Below are 16,198 nucleotides of genomic sequence, written 5' to 3'. Positions count from 1 at the left end.
GATTACCATTGCAACAACACATCATTAGTAGGGTAAAACTAACCTGTCTCATGACGGTTAGGTAAGTAACAGTTGGTAAGTATGTTGTTCAGCAATAAATCCAAGAAATAAGATCCTCATAATTTGGGACACTCACTTTTTGAGAAATACTTTGGGACGCTAAACTGCACGTATACCCATGTACGCTCAGAGTCTAACTAATAACAGTACAGTGCCTCATGACAGCAGTATTATAGAGCCTGATGGCAGACGGAATGAAAGAACAGCGGTAGTGTTCCATTTTGCAAGATGGATGCAGCAGTCTATTGCTAAAGGAGCGCTCCCACTGCCCCGTTCAAAGGGTTAGAGGGGTTGGTCATAGATGCAAGTATGTCCAACATTCTCTTCTCTCACCCACCACCTCAATGAAGTCCAGAGAGAGAGAAGAGAATACATAGTTAAATTGAAGGAAAATATGTCAGGAAATGGCTATGAAAAAATAAGTAAACATAGCCATATCTACAGTTAAGAAAAACAATACAAAGTTTCAATAAACTGGAACTGTTTTGTCTCACAAATGTTGCTGTACACAGAGTGCAGTGTGTCCCCTAGAAATGTTTCCAGCAGTGGTGCTATTAGTTGCAGCTAGGCTTAATTTAAATCTCCCAGATTTGGATTGGCACCTATTTCATTGGCTCTGAAACCTCTTTAATCACTATAAAAATCTATAATGTTAAATACATTTTCTCTAATATTTCATATTCTGTCACTCATTTGTCATTGAAGTTTTATGTAAATTGCCTGTTTGCCTATGTTTAATTAAGCAATATAGCACGAGTGACAGTGGAATTGGTAATGGATATTTCCACGGGTGTTGTTCGGCCGAGTGGTGCAGGCAACAGCGGTGGGAATATCCATTACCAATCTCATGATTATGAATGCTATATTGCTTTCATACAACAATTCTACCACAAACTAAATAATCTGAAAACACCCCATTATTGTTGGTTTAACTTTGTTTTATTTCGACATAATTTTTACGCATAAAAAAATAGTTCCATTTTCAATAGACAGCGTCTTGGTTGCCACGTAACCAACATTCCAGATCCCTCTCCGACGGGTCTTTGTGGTTTTTCATATCTTCGTTGAAAGAGAAGGACAGCCATTTTCATCCTGTTTTAAAATGATTGAAACGGGAGGCGAGTGTGATTCACTGATATTAATATTAGCTGTGCTAAATAGATTTGCATGTATGTTACAAGGACACTGGGCCATGTCATGTAAGGATGGTAGGTTACTGCAAAAAAACAAACATAGCCTACATTGCAGAACCACATCAACTTTATTAATTTATTGTAAATAAATGTTACGCTACTGTGCACAGCCCCATGCTTTTCTAACCTGACGATGCTAAGTCTCCTCCAAGTGATAATCATATTATACACAATGCTGGCAATGCTGAGAACTATTAACATCCTTGTTTATCTAATCCACAGATGTGGTGGAGCACTGTTTTGTTTGGTTTGCTAAGGTGTAACCCTTTGCTTAAAATAGTGGAGAGTTGGGATATGAGAACTTTAAATTAATTTGAATTTAACGGTTATTGCTACATTGTGTCAAAGCGTTATAGAATCTTCACATTGTATCGCGGAGTGATTTATTATTAGCTGTGCAAAGTCTGATTTGAAATGACCAGGGATATTCCAATGTATTCCAGATGTAAATGGTTGCATATTACTCTAATGTTGTTAAACCTAACAGTAGACCTTAATTTCACAGCCTAGGCAGGTCCGCAACACCTGAGAAATTGAGAAAAGCCAGCTTACTGATCAACTTACTGTTAGCCTACTATTATTTGTTGATATAAAACCTGGAGAGGAACAAACAGGTTCACTCTCGTGGAATTTGTTTCTCTTACTACTGATTATGTAAACAGGGTCATGATTCAAAATCATTGGTTGGTATATTGTACCATTCATTATATACTAAGTCATGGAAATTCTGCAGTGAGGAGAATGGTAAAACAGAAAAATCCATTAGGATTACTGTTGGAGACATAAAATAGCATATCGGGGTCGCAAAATGTCCAAAAAATATCAGATGCTAGCTTAGCTCCATGCTAATGGATTATTTAGAAGTCATTATTTATTATGTTATACAAAATCCTTTCCTGTCATTTAATTGGAAATGGGATGTGAATCATGTTCTATGGTCAGATTAATTGAAGATAGACTTTTCTTTTGGCAACAAACACTCAAGGTAGGCTTAGCATATGTAGAAGGACGACTGCACTGAAAAGAACCTCATGTCTATGAGATGGAGGGGCTTTTATGGGCTAGAGTTCATGGTATCATGAAACACCTGGACATCTTAAATCAATTTCTGCCCCTACTAAGAAACTAAACATGTGCTGTCAATGGATTTTTCAGCAGGACAGTGATACAAAAAATATGTCCTATTCAACACAAAAATATTTCACCAAACACATATCAAGTTTCTTTCATGACAATCTCCGTGCCTTGATCTAATGCTGCATTCTAGACAATCTCGGAGGAGTTTTCTGGAATGCAGCATAGCACCTATAGAAAACCTCTGGGGTGATGAAAAGAGGAGAGTGCCAATACCAGCGAAGGGAACTGTAAGCTATTTGATTCTGGGTAATTACCCGAAAAATACTGTCATGCCTATTTTCACGATCTAAAACGCATAGTTTTAAGTGAATTTAGGGTCCAGGTCACTTTTGCTAGTTGATCAGATGCCAGGTGCATGGCTCAAAAGGGTTATTCTTACGTTTCTTGATTTAAGCATGGTAACATTAAACCAATAAGGGTGCCATTCCCTTTCAAAGCAAGGATCACATGTGGTAATAAGACCGTGTTGCATTCAGAAACTTCTGCCATTTACATTTGTAACTAAATGACAGGAAAGGTTTTTACCTGTCATGCCTTTTAAATATTTTTTTAGCACTGAGGTTACTATTGAAGGATTTTTTTGGAGACTTGGTGATCCTAAGATGATACCCTTTTGTCTGTAACTCTCCAACAGTGCTTCTCATGGATTCTCATGGACACTTTTTGCCTCTCTTACAATTCTCCTTACTGTGCATGGGGGCAAGATAAACATTGGTCCTTGTCCAAGGAAGTTTGTCACATTTAGAACCTTTTAATTGTTGTTTGAACTGTAAATATGGCATTTTCAACCAAGTACTTAGCTTTTATAGCGATTCCTTGACAAATGTCAACACACTTTTATTTAATTTAATGGATTTTTGTTATCTTTTCATTGGAAAATGACTAGGGGATTTAACCTCTGTGTCACCTTATTTTCATACCTTAGTGAAAAAGTCATGAACTACTGCTGAAAGTTCAGGCACTGAAAAAAAGTGAATATAAATGACAATGCCACTGTTACATTTTTTCAGGAGTGCCAATAATTGTGGCCAATGTGTTTTTGTTAAAAATATTTATTTCTCTGAGATTCATTTTTCTCAGAATAAATTTGCTTTCCTTCAAGGTTGGATTTTCCCTCCCATTTTCATTGTGAAATTACAACAAATCACAGAAAGATAATTTTCTTTATTCATGTTTTTATCAACTTTACCAGGGGTACCAATAATTCTGGAGGGCACTGTATGTAGTATTTTACATTTAATGTAACATGATTTTTCTTATTGTGTACCTCTATTGCAGTGTATTGTGACTGACCGCTCATTTTCATGTTTTCTTTTTCTCATTCTCTCACACAGCGGACCTGAATAATGTGCGTTTCTCAGCCTATAGAACTGCCATGAAGTTAAGGCGTCTTCAGAAAGCCCTGTGCTGTGAGTTGGATCAAAACATTCATGAAAAAAATATTCAGATATTTGAAACATTCTAAGGTTATGTGACTGTACTACACTAACATTATATGCCATGTGCTAACTGCTTGTTACATGGAAGAAGCGTTTATATTGAGCATATTAAAGGTTTGGATAGGACTGCATGAGGACATGAGTGTGTTCATGAGGGGTCAAGATTTTACTTGGTCTTAGGATCCTTACCTTAGTCCTGAGAAAAGGGAAATTCAAAATAGATCTCTGTTTAGCATTTTTCTCCTAGATATAATTAAGATCAATTTAATGTCAGTACAGTATATGCGCACCAGAAACCTAATTTGTTTGGCTATGTCCTTAGGGTCTTTGAGTTTCTGGTGCACACACCAAACTTTGTGGTGCTCTCATGAAAGTTTCTTATATGTCCCTTTAGGCCAGTGGTCCCCAAACTTTTTCTTCCGAGGGCCAGCTCACTATGCCTGGCTCTAAGAGAGGGCCAGAGACTCGGAGTATATCAGTAACCATAAATAGCTTAGTGCTGTGAACAACAGCAGTCTATCTTAGTTGAATATTCCATTACATTTAATCTACTGCAATTTAATACCATTGTTAGCTGTGTTTATGTTGCCATCATGCCATATCAGTGTAAAATGTAGCTCAAATGAAATAATACTGATAAAAAGACTTTAGCATTCCCAAAAGTGTTAGCAGGGAGTCCCAAAAGTATATTTTATTCAAAATGTGTGAACTCTGAACTCTGTGTCTTTGCATACACAGCTCATGTTGTGAACAAGTAGTATCCTACAAATAATTAAAATAACTCAAACTATGAGAGTTTTATGAAGTGCTGGCAAAATCATCTGAAATGACCACCATTCTAACTTAAGGAGTGAATAAAAAATATAAATAATTATCCCGGAAAGTCCCAGAAATAGGACTTGAATAGAAGTTAGTTAGTTATTAACAATTAATTGGTAAACTTTTAGAATACTTTGAGCACTGATGCAGTCAGCATAGGCCTCTTACATGTTTGCAGGTAGGCCTACATTTCATTCTGTTTTCAATGGCAAACGCAAGACAGCGCCAAAACAACCACCAGTGGACAAAAAGAGTATTACATGTGTACTGTTAAGACTCGCCATAGAGAATGAATGGGGGAAATTGCGGAGGTCATAGTTTGACGATGTCATACTCCCGTGCGGGCCATGCTATATAGCCTACCACGGACATGATTTGGGGGGCCATCCGGGCCGTAGTTTGGGGACCACTGCTTTAGGCATTCCATAGAAATTCAACTGTTAGATATTAAAATAGTCATTTTCTCTCCCCTGCACTGATCTGAGCTATGAGCTATGATTTGATATGAACTCTCCTCTTTCTTTTAACCATATCTACACTTAGGAACAAAACTATTCATACCCCTGGCAAATATTGATTCAGTGTTGATTTGCCTTGACCAATATGTTTGTTCTGGCTGAAACTGCCACTGCCACATGCCAAAGGGATGTAAGACAATGTGGGAGAAAAATGGAATTTAAAAAAGAAGCGTAGTTCAGTAGTCTGGTAGTTCAGACATGATCATGCCTCAAATGTTACTTTTATACGCAATATTAATTTTGATAACTTACAGATAGATTTACATAAGATTTACATAGCTTTACATAAGCTACTCCAAAGCTGTTTTTATTGTCAACTAAGTTGTTCCATTCTGCATTGTGAGGAAACTAAGTTTATAGGAATTAGTGCTGTCAAATGATTAAAAAATTTAATCGCGATTAATCGCTGAATTCCTATAGTTAATCACGATTAATCACATATTTTATCATATGGTTAAAATTCTATTATTTTGCATTTCTGAACTTTCCAGGAGTCCATATTAACAATAAATAAATTATTGTGTATCTTGATTGGGATTCAAATGAAAGCAAAGCAAGTTACTTTATTAACTGAACTTTAAGACGTAGGTCTATTTGATTATTTCAAATCAAATTTCAAAAGATGTGCAGCAGACCTGAGGCAACACAATATTCTTCAGAAATTTAGCTGATATAAACTGAAATAAATGCTACCGCTGAAGTGCGTGCACAAAATGTAGGCCTACACACATTATAAAGGGCATAACAAACAGAAAATATTATATTCATACTATATTCATTATCTTTGAGTTCAGTTGAAAATAAGGAAGTTTTCAACATGAGTGCATTGCCATTTTATAGGCCTACAGTCTATGGTGCACTGTCACTTGCCACACACATCAGCGCCGAAGTTTTTAACAGGCAAACACTGGATGAACAATGGATTTTATGGAGCAGCGTCGACCAAATATAACTGAATCGTATTTACACGGCGCCGAAGTGCGATGCTGGTGTGCGCAATCTAATGTAAATGAATGTCGAAAGCAGAGTGCATCGCAAATAGTAGCAGCCAAAGAGGAATGTTGATAACAGAACAAGTGACGGTGAAAGAATCTTTGGCGGCACACATTTAATGCGTCAGCCAAGGCTACTACTCTTTGGCCGACTCGTAAGCCCAAACAAGTGTGTGCAGCATGCCTTTACGTAGCCTACTTACGGCGCATCATCATAAAGATACATTTAATCTGCATCACGTCCCATTTTAGAGGAAAACAAGTTAACATTATATCATTGATAGACAGCTAGTAATCACACGTTGACGTTACATCTATTTTTAATTCACAGGACATTCAATCATTTTACTAACACGGCAGTTATGAAGAATTATGTTTATGTAACTTACTCATGTCGAAACTATGTACATTACCAACCTAAATCGTTTGCAATACCCCATGTTGAGAACAAATTTAGCACTTTACCATAATATCCCATGCAAAACGGTTAGCTTGCTAGCTAGCTAACTGTGGAACTTCAGTATAACATAGCCAATTATCTCACCTACTGTAGTTGTAGGAAATAGGCTACGTTCATATTACAAGTGATAGAATGAATGTGTGACTTATGTTTAGTAAGTTGATGTTATGACATGTAGCAGCTTGCTGAACTTAGTTATAGTCAGCCACGGGCAGTTTGACTGTGCCTATTGATACATTCGTGACATTGTAAACTAGAAAGAGCAAACCATAGGAACATGGTCACATTAATCCCATAAACACACAGATAACTTACACCAACCTTATTTTGTGCCTTTTATTCACGTTTGTTTCAAGATTTAGTAAGTATAAGCCCTTTTCGCTCCCCACTTTGATGCAGCATAGGTTTCCATTATATCAGTCATCTTTTCCCTAAAAGGGGGCGTGTACGTGCAGCACATACAACGTTCCATTCCATTCGTCAGTGCGTATTGTTTAGTTTCCGGTCTAGCTAAATCCAGTGTGGTGTTGTAGTTGTTCTAACGTTACTAGTTGTTACAACAGCATGTGAAAAAACTACAAAGTTTGTTTAACCAAAAAGATTAATCTCGCATTAAAAAAATTGACGCCGTTAAAATAGGTTTACGTTAACGCTGTTAATAACGCGTTTAACTGACAGCACTAATAGGAATATTTCGGTTCATGAAGCATGCCACAATAAGAGGAATGTGATTTTGCTAAAATTAACTAAATATGTTTTGATGTTTGAGTTTGGTTTGAAATAGATTAAAATGTTATTAACTAGTCTGTGTTTGTCTATAGTGGATCTGCTGGGGATGTCGACAGCAGTGGAGGCATTTGAGCAACAAGGACTGAGGCAGAATGAGCAACTGATAGATGTGGTTCAACTGGTCTCTTGTCTCACCAATATCTATACCCGACTGGAGAAGCAGCACAGCAGCTTGGTTAATGTACCACTTTGTGTGGATATGTGTTTAAATTGGCTGCTCAACGTCTACGACATGTATGTACACTCAAGCGTAACACCTTCCATAACAAGTCCTTTTTTTAAGTGTGGTTATATGGTGAGAACAAATTATTGTGACGCATATTTGCACAAAATGTGTATCAATCACACATTTGGAACTTGCTCAAAGGAGCAAAGAAGTTAAAGGATAGGTTCAGTGTGATATCAACCTAAAGTGTGTTAACATGATACCTTAAGTGTGAACCTTTGTCTCATAGCCCATCTCGGCTTGTCCCCTGCACTCCGAAATCTGGCGCTAGTTAGCCGATGCTACCAACAGGTTTTCAATGGGGGTGCCTTGGGCATCGGGCTAGCCATGCAAAATCACTGTTTTACACCATTTACGAGGCTCAAAGTAGCTCCACACTTCATTGGTAGACTTCCGAGGGCCCTGACATTTAAAACGAGACATTGAGAACTTTGAAAAAGGACTGGTAGTTTATTTACAAGACGATTTATACAGACAGTACAATTTAAACTCATTGTATTGGCAATTTGGCATATTATAACGTATCAAAAACAATCATGTATACCAACTTTGAATCTGATTAATCGTCCAGGGGAAGTGTGTAAAAATTCATCATGTGTCAATGCATATAATCCCAAATACCTTACTTCCTGTTGGGTATGGCTAATAGTATTGTAAAGTTGTTTGTCTTGGGGAGTTACTCACACTGACTAGCCATTTTTCAGGATATCTCGTCAATGGTTGCACTGCAGATCACAAAATGTATGTCATAAATTGGTTGCATCATTGTAACCATATTTGTGGTGTAGAGCATAATGCATTAAGAGATCACAGTGTGCGGTTACCCCTCTCGGTAACACTTTATTTTAATGTGTCACTGTTACAGTGTACCTACCTAATTAGGTACAGTGGTACAACCTGTGTAACAACATGTACTATCATTGTACTTGCATTATGTATTTGTGGGTACCTACATATAGTTGTTACATTGTAATACTGAGTGCTTTTACAAAACTTTGCCAATTTGCCTAAATTTTCATCAGAGGCAAAGAGCTGACCTGAGACCTGCTGGATGGGGTAAATCGGGTCATGATAGATTTGATATACAAAGCATGCTTAGCTCCAGTCAAGGCCTCATTGTCTTCAGTGTACATGTAACAGCTGTGCTGCTACAACCTTGTTACTCTTTGATACAGTGGAATAAACCTATTAAGTGTACCAGTTAATTATATGACATGTATGTTATGTTAAGTGTACCAGTTAATTATATGACATGTATGTTATGTCTTCGATGTCTTGGAAAATACATTATGCAAGTACAATGATGGTACCTGATAGTACATGTTGTTACACAGGTTGTACCACTGTACCTAATTAGGTAGGTACACTGTAACAGTGACACATTAAAATAAAGTGTTATCCTCTCTTTTAAAATAGTTTTATAGTTTCACCATGTTTTTACATTTTACTGATTTGAGCGAAAGTCAATAACAAGTTTATACCCCAATAAGTTCATTTAGCCTACTATTTTACTTAGACGAAACTGTCAAAGTATGACATCAATAAACTTTTAAGCGTGCTTATGAGAACAAATCACGTCTAAACAAGTTTATATGACAGTGAATGTTTATTTTGGTTCACAGTGGCAGAAGTGGCAAGATAAGAGTGTTATCATTCAAGACCGGTATCATCTCCCTCTGTAAAGCGCATCTAGAGGACAAGTACAGATGTAAGTACACAACAGTTCAAAGGGTTGAATTAAGAAATATTGTATAGACAACATACAATTCACATACAATACAATCCTGCAGATATTGCAAGTGTGATTGATCTGCAGCAGCAGAGGATGGTTAACCTTCACACTGCAAAGTGAACAAAGAAATGCACTGAATTATGATGGAATTGGGATACATAGGGATGCATGATGATATTGGCCCAACATCTGCAGATAAAAGCTTCATAACTTATCGGTATCGGCCGATATGGACATTTCTGCCGATGTGCCTGGCCGATAAAATGACCTGTTAGTTATGCGCACGCGAAGCAAATGTTTACGTTACTATGAGCGCCAACAACATACTTCAACATGTTGGCTGTGTGCCAGTATTTCCAAATTCCGGAAACTGATAACAAAATTGCTATTTGCAGTGCTTGTAAAGTACCAGTGATGCGAGGAGGGGTAAAACGATACTTTTTTTAACGTTACCAATTTAATTACACATCTTAAGAGCCATCATCCTGAACTCTACAAAGCACTAGCCTAAGCCAGAAAAAACTTTTGTTTACAATGGCAATCAGTTTCTAAAGTGTGTAACGTTAGCTAACGTTAGAAAGCTAGCGTGAGTTTCATGAAGTCCAGAACGAAAAGTTACTAGCCTACATGTTGTAGGTGTCATTCATTTTACTCTACAGACTGACATTTTAAGTTTACAGGGTTACAGCTGCATTTCTGCAACAATGTGTCATATTGTCAACAACACAGTTCTTGGGGAACTCTCTTGTAGGCTGCTGTTCATGTATGACATTAATATGTTTATATGAAAATATTAGGCTACTTAACTCATTGAATGCCAAGTTTTTTTATTGGGAGCTTTGTCCTAGAGTGCCAGCAATCTAGACCATTGTTGATTGTACAGCCACAGCATATTCTGTGTTATAGCTATGAACACATACAATAGCTCGATTAAAAGGTGAGAATTTAAGCTCTCGGTGGGTGCAAACCGTGTATTTCTACACGCCTCTGTTCCTGAGAAATCCCAAGCTAAACAGTGGCTAGTTTTCATCAAAATCGCTGGGGTTTTTTTTCTAGAAATGGAGATATAACATCTTTCATGATGAAGTGTTGCCTGTTACTTACTTGTGTAAACTTTCCGGGAAGTGATCAGCGAGACCTGGCGAGACTGCCACCTAGTGATAGACCCACGAAAATGGCCTGGTTTTGACCTGACGTGCATGCATCACTGATTCGACCCAAAGCGGCAACCGAGTTATGATAAAATGTCCAGATAAAATGTCTAGATTGTGCATTTTCATGAGTTTCACGATCGTCATATATTTCATTTCCATTCATCACAGAGTTCCCAAAATCACATATAAGGTGTGATAGAGTGTCTAGTTTCGTAATTTAAAAAAAAAGCTAAAAACGTAATATTACGTTTTTGGCACTCAATGAGTTAATAAATGTGCCATATTTGAAATAATTTTAAATATTTTTCATGAGTGAATGTCTATTTCTAAAATGATGCAGGGTTGTCCCGTATCCACAGCAAGTATCCAACATATCATAATAACAGGTTAATTAATAAAAATTATAGGTGTATATCGGTATCAGCTATCGGCCAAAATGAGCAGTGTATAAGCCAAGTATAATTGAATTCAGTGTATCTCTGAACAGTACACAAAAAGTAAGCTATATGTACGCTGTGTTCAAAATAAGTAAACCAACAGTACACTTCCATAAACTTATTTTTGCTAAGGGTATCCCGAAGTAGCTTTACACTTAGCCTACACACCAGTGTTTTTCTGTGTGGTTTCCAACATCTTGGTTATCTCCTCATTGGTCCAAATACCAATTAAACATTAAACTTCCTCAATGCTCCAGGTTAGTCCTCAGTTTGTCATTTTTATAGCATTGGCTGTTTAGGCTAACTTTATGCTGAAGAACTATTCGATTTAACATTTTATTTTTATTTATTCTTTATTCTGTATAACATTGCTCATAAAATTCCATATGCTGACGTCAAATATCTGAGTGTAGCACATTAGTAAATCAGGTTAGCACATTAGTATCCCAAAAGCAGTCAGCAAACTGGCCTACCCTATTTTTGCAGTTTTTATTCAAAATGCATCCAATCCCACTGATGAGCTTTATTTTGGGCATACAAAGGAAAGGCTTGATGATTAAAAGATCATGCTGGTTTTGGTGGAAAAAATATGCATGTCATAACTTTACATTAATACACAGGATTAGATGTTAAAATCCCTTGTGCCAAAATCCAAGGTAAAAACATATTCAGAGGCCCCTACTCAAATTAACTTTAAAAAGCACGCTACCCACAAATCTGCCAACAAATGGTCACCAACACAAGACAAATGGCCCATCCAACAGCAGTATATAGTATGCGGCATGTCATTGGGGTTATCAAGTGGGCACCCTCATTCACAGAAGTTTTGTTAAGTTAGGCCCACGACACCTCAGGTCATCCTTAAAAATATTTTCGTTTGCCGTAACCCGACCGACTCTGTCAATTTAGAACCGACCCAGGCCATCCTTAAAAATATTTTCGTTTGCCGTAACCCGACCGACCCTGTCAATTTAGAACCGACCCAAATATTTATTTTTTTCCCCCTTTTAGTCCGACCGACTTGCCGGTTGTAAACTTGCGTTAATACCGACCGATTGTTTTTTTTTTACTCTAAACAACCAATACAAATGCAATAAAATAATATTTCTTTTAGTAGGCCCAAGTATTGTGAATATAACTTGCCTACATGCAAACGTGGCTCACTTAAAAAAAACCTGTGGCGTCATCTCTACACCATTGGTTTGACGCATGTCACACTATGGCCTACGCTTCGTTTCATTCACACAAACTGATAACGCTTTTACTTGGCACGAAGTTCTGGAAGAACTGTGGGCAGATCTTTTCTCATCCCTTCTCCCCCTAGTCTAGCGGTGACCGTGTCGGAGTATTGAAATTGGTTGTGGTCTATTCAGCATTTCTCAAAATATGGGTCCGCAACATGGAGACTGCTGGTCCGCGGAGTCGTGGAGTGAAATTAGGCCCGGTGCTTCATCTGATAATTTGCTGCGCAGTTGATCAAGAAACCGCGGATCGACGAAAAAAGAAAACAAACGTTTCTGCTATCGATGTCATTAAACATGGAGCCCTACAATTAAGTGGTGGTATGAGCATTCATTCAATGCGCGTCTGCGCGAGGGAAACTGAAACTAATCGATAACGCTGGTATCAAAGCTCCGCTTCAACCTGTTGGAAGGCTATTTATTTATTTAACGAAACTTAATAGAACGATGTTGTTTTTTGGAACTTCCTTAGAAACAGAGCAGAGACTGTATACACTGTATAGCATTGAGTATTGTATAGTCAAATTTCAAAATAACGTGGCCAAGAGCTATTGTAGCCTTCTTTCTGGGTACATGTAGATGAGCCCTATGACCCAAAAGTCTGCCATGACCGGGCCTCAGGTCAAAGAAGTTTGAGAAAGGCTGGTCTATATAACCTGCATCAGAATGAGGTTTGCAATGGTGCGCCTGAAGGCACTGGTTGAAGACCCAGTCAGTTACGTCACAATATGCACATTTGTGTAAATTCATTCCTACGTAATCACCATGACCAAAATTGAACTTTTTTTTTTACTTTGAATCTTGAAAAAAAAAAAATATTGACCTACCTACCGACCCATTTTTTTTTTTGTTTGGCTGTTACTGCAAACAAAAATATTTTTAAGGATGGCCCCACATATTTTATTTTTTTCCCCTTTTAGTCCGACCGACTTGCTGGTTGTAAACTTGCGTTAAGACCGACCGATTTTTTTTTTTTTACTCTAAACAACCAATACAAATAAAATACTTTAATTATTTATTTTAGTAGGCCTAAGTATTGTGAATATAAATTGCCTACATACAAACGTAGGCTCTCTTAAATAAAACCCTGTGGCGTCATCTGTACACCATTGGTTTACGCATGTCACACTATGGCCTATACGCTTCGTTTCATTCACACAAACATCTCGACAACGCTCGAACTTGGCACGAAGTTCTGGAAGAACTGTGCCCAGAATCTTTTCCCATCCCTTCTCCCCTCTAGTCTAACGGTGACCGTGTTGAAGAATTGAAATTGGTTGTGGTCTATTCAGTATTTCTCAAAATATGGGTCCGCAACGTGGAGACTGATGGTCCGCGGAGTCGTGGAGTGAAATTAGGCCCGGTGCTTCGTCTGATAATTTGCTGCGAAGTTGATCAAGATACCGCGTGCCGACCAAAAAAAAGAAAACAAACATTTCTGCTATCGATGTCATTAAACATGGAGCCATACAATAAAGTGGTGGTATGAACGTTTATTCAATGCAGGCGTCTGCGCGAGAGAAACTGAAACTAATCAATAACGTTGGTATCAAAGCTTCGCTTCAACCTGTTGAATTCTATTTAATTGTTTAACGACACTTGATAGAACAACATTGATTTTTGGAACTTCCATAGAAACAGAGCAGAGACTGTATAATACACTGTATAGCACTGAGTATTGTATAGTCAAATTTGAATATAACTATCTGTTAAAGATCAACAGATCAGTGATTTACGCCTATCTGCTCGCCAAAAAAAGCTGGTATTGTGTTTCCTGAATCCTTACATTCAGGCATTCAAATTAAACTTCATTAAAAAAACATTTTTTTTTTTCTCCATACCAATGTATGATGCTTGCATGAGGGAAACATCCCAAAACAATAGCACCCATATAATTGTTGCTGTTTTGAGAAGTATTTCTTTTCTTATGCAAGCATCATGCAACCATGCAAAAGTAATGAAACTAATTATATCTTACATTACTAAAGCAGTCCTCTGATGTGCATGTCACAAAATATTTAAGTGAAAGTGCATGTATAACAATCTAGGCATAATAATGATTGTGATAATGATAATGACAATTTGATTTGGAGGGAGTGGGGTTGGGTACGTGTAGATGAGCCCTATGACCCCAAAGTCTGCCATGACTGGACCTCAGGTCAAATAAGTTTGAGAAAGGCTGGTCTACATAACCTGCATCAGATTGAGGTTTGCAGTGATGCGCCTGAAGGCACGGGTTGAGGACCCAGTCAGTTACGTCACAATATGCACAATTGTTTAAATTCATACCTACGTAATCACCATGACCAAAATTGTACTTTTTTTTTACTTTGAATCTTGAAAAAAAAAATATTGACCTACCTACCGATTTTTTTTATTTTTTTGTCTGTTACTGCAAACAAGAATATTTTTAAGGATGGCCTCATGAAAGCTTAACAGTGAAACCAGCGTCCTAGAGACACTCCCCTCCATGCTGCCACCATATTACCACATTGAAATATCCAATACCCAAAATACTCTTAACCAGCCTAGGCATGGTCTAGGTTGACTAGGTTGGTCCGTCCCGTTGATGTGGACTGAACCATAACCATAAAAACCCTAGCCAACCACCATCAACCTAGGCACAGTCCATCACAAACACAAAACAAATGAGCCAGTTAGCTTACCTTAGCTTACGCCCCAATTCAGACAGCAAGCCAATAGCAGATCTGGCCACAAACCCTCGTGCACCGATTTCAATAGGCCTTAATCGTGCACTCCAACCTTGCTTGGCTGCCTCCTCTGCTATTTCAGTGTATTTCGCTCTCTTCAGCTCATTGGCCTCTTCCACTCTGTCTTCCCAAGGACCAGTGAGTTCAATGAAGTAAACTATCTTCTCTGAATCCGACCATAGAATTAAGTCGGGTCTTTTAGTCGGGTAGTTTAGTACTCACTATATGTGAAGGTACCGCCATCTGCTGGCTAAGATCAACCTTCATTTCCCAGCCCGCTCCATTTTCCAACTGGCCGGTTTTACACCTGGCCTTCGCGGACGGGGTTTATCCCCCTGATGTACAAAGTTCATTTGCCTAACCCCTTTACTAGCTGCTAATGAATTGACTTCTCTCCTTTTATCCTCAATTGCCGCTGCCACACATTTCAATACCTGGTTATGACGCCACGTACACCGCCCCTGGGTGAGACTTACCTTGCACCCTGATAGGATATGGTGGAGGCTGCCCACACACGAGCAAAGTATGCATTTATCATCCTCACCAAACCATTGACTTAAATTCTTGGGATGGGAGCACATCATAAGTAGCACCTAACACAAATCTGATCCTACCAGCTTCCATGCCCCATAGATCTTTCCATCTAATCCGTCTTTTTTCCACCCCTTCCCAGTTCACCCACTGCCCTTGTTTTGCCTGCGATACTGCCTTAGTACATCTTACAGTCTCCTCCTGTCTATGCATTTCCTCCACTACCATTTTCCTCTTTTCTCCTGCAGAAGCCTTGCTCCACAAGGGTTTACTTACGCCCACCCCTAGACTGCACATGCTGCACATGGCCCATTATATCCCTATGCCTCAATGCGGATTGAGCTTGCTTAACTGCCTGTTCTGGGTTCCACTTTCTCCCTGCATTAACTGTGGGTGCAACTTTCCTCACCACTGGGTCCGTGGACTGAGTAAGAGTCATTTCCAATCTAGCCTTAGCACACTTAAATTCCTCTGTCAGACTAGATATTGGCTACTCTACAATGCCCTTCCCATACAAGGCTACACTGCTTAAGCAGCCTGGGACTCCGAGCCATTTTCTGACAAAGGAGTTGATAATTTTTTCCAACCTCTCTAACTTTGACAGAGGAACTTCATAAACTGTCAATGGCCACATTAGCCCAGGCAATAAACCAAACTGCAAACACCACAGCTTGAGCTTACCTGGCAGCCCTGACTTGTCAATTTTTGCAATACCTTGCCTAGTGACCTGTCTCAAGTATTCAACCTGTGATTTATCAC

At 38.4% G+C, this 16,198-nt stretch overlaps 1 protein-coding gene across 10 annotated transcripts in view; it reads left to right on the top strand.

Annotated features, from left to right (window-relative positions):
- dmd (dystrophin) overlaps nt 1-16,198 on the top strand; it is a 481,347-nt gene that overhangs the window by 405,512 nt on the left and 59,637 nt on the right. For all 10 annotated transcript variants that reach the window (XM_042077917.1, XM_042077916.1, XM_042077914.1 and 7 more), the window contains 3 exons: nt 3,725-3,799; nt 7,440-7,641; nt 9,256-9,341. In XM_042077917.1, the coding sequence (XP_041933851.1) occupies nt 3,725-3,799; nt 7,440-7,641; nt 9,256-9,341 (363 nt within the window). The remainder of the gene's footprint in view (nt 1-3,724; nt 3,800-7,439; nt 7,642-9,255; nt 9,342-16,198) is intronic.

Source organism: Alosa sapidissima, chromosome 22 (genome assembly GCF_018492685.1).
Source record: "Alosa sapidissima isolate fAloSap1 chromosome 22, fAloSap1.pri, whole genome shotgun sequence".
NCBI lineage: Eukaryota > Metazoa > Chordata > Actinopteri > Clupeiformes > Clupeidae > Alosa > Alosa sapidissima.
Note: the sequence above shows the minus strand (reverse complement) of the source record. Positions and strands in the feature narration are given on the sequence as shown.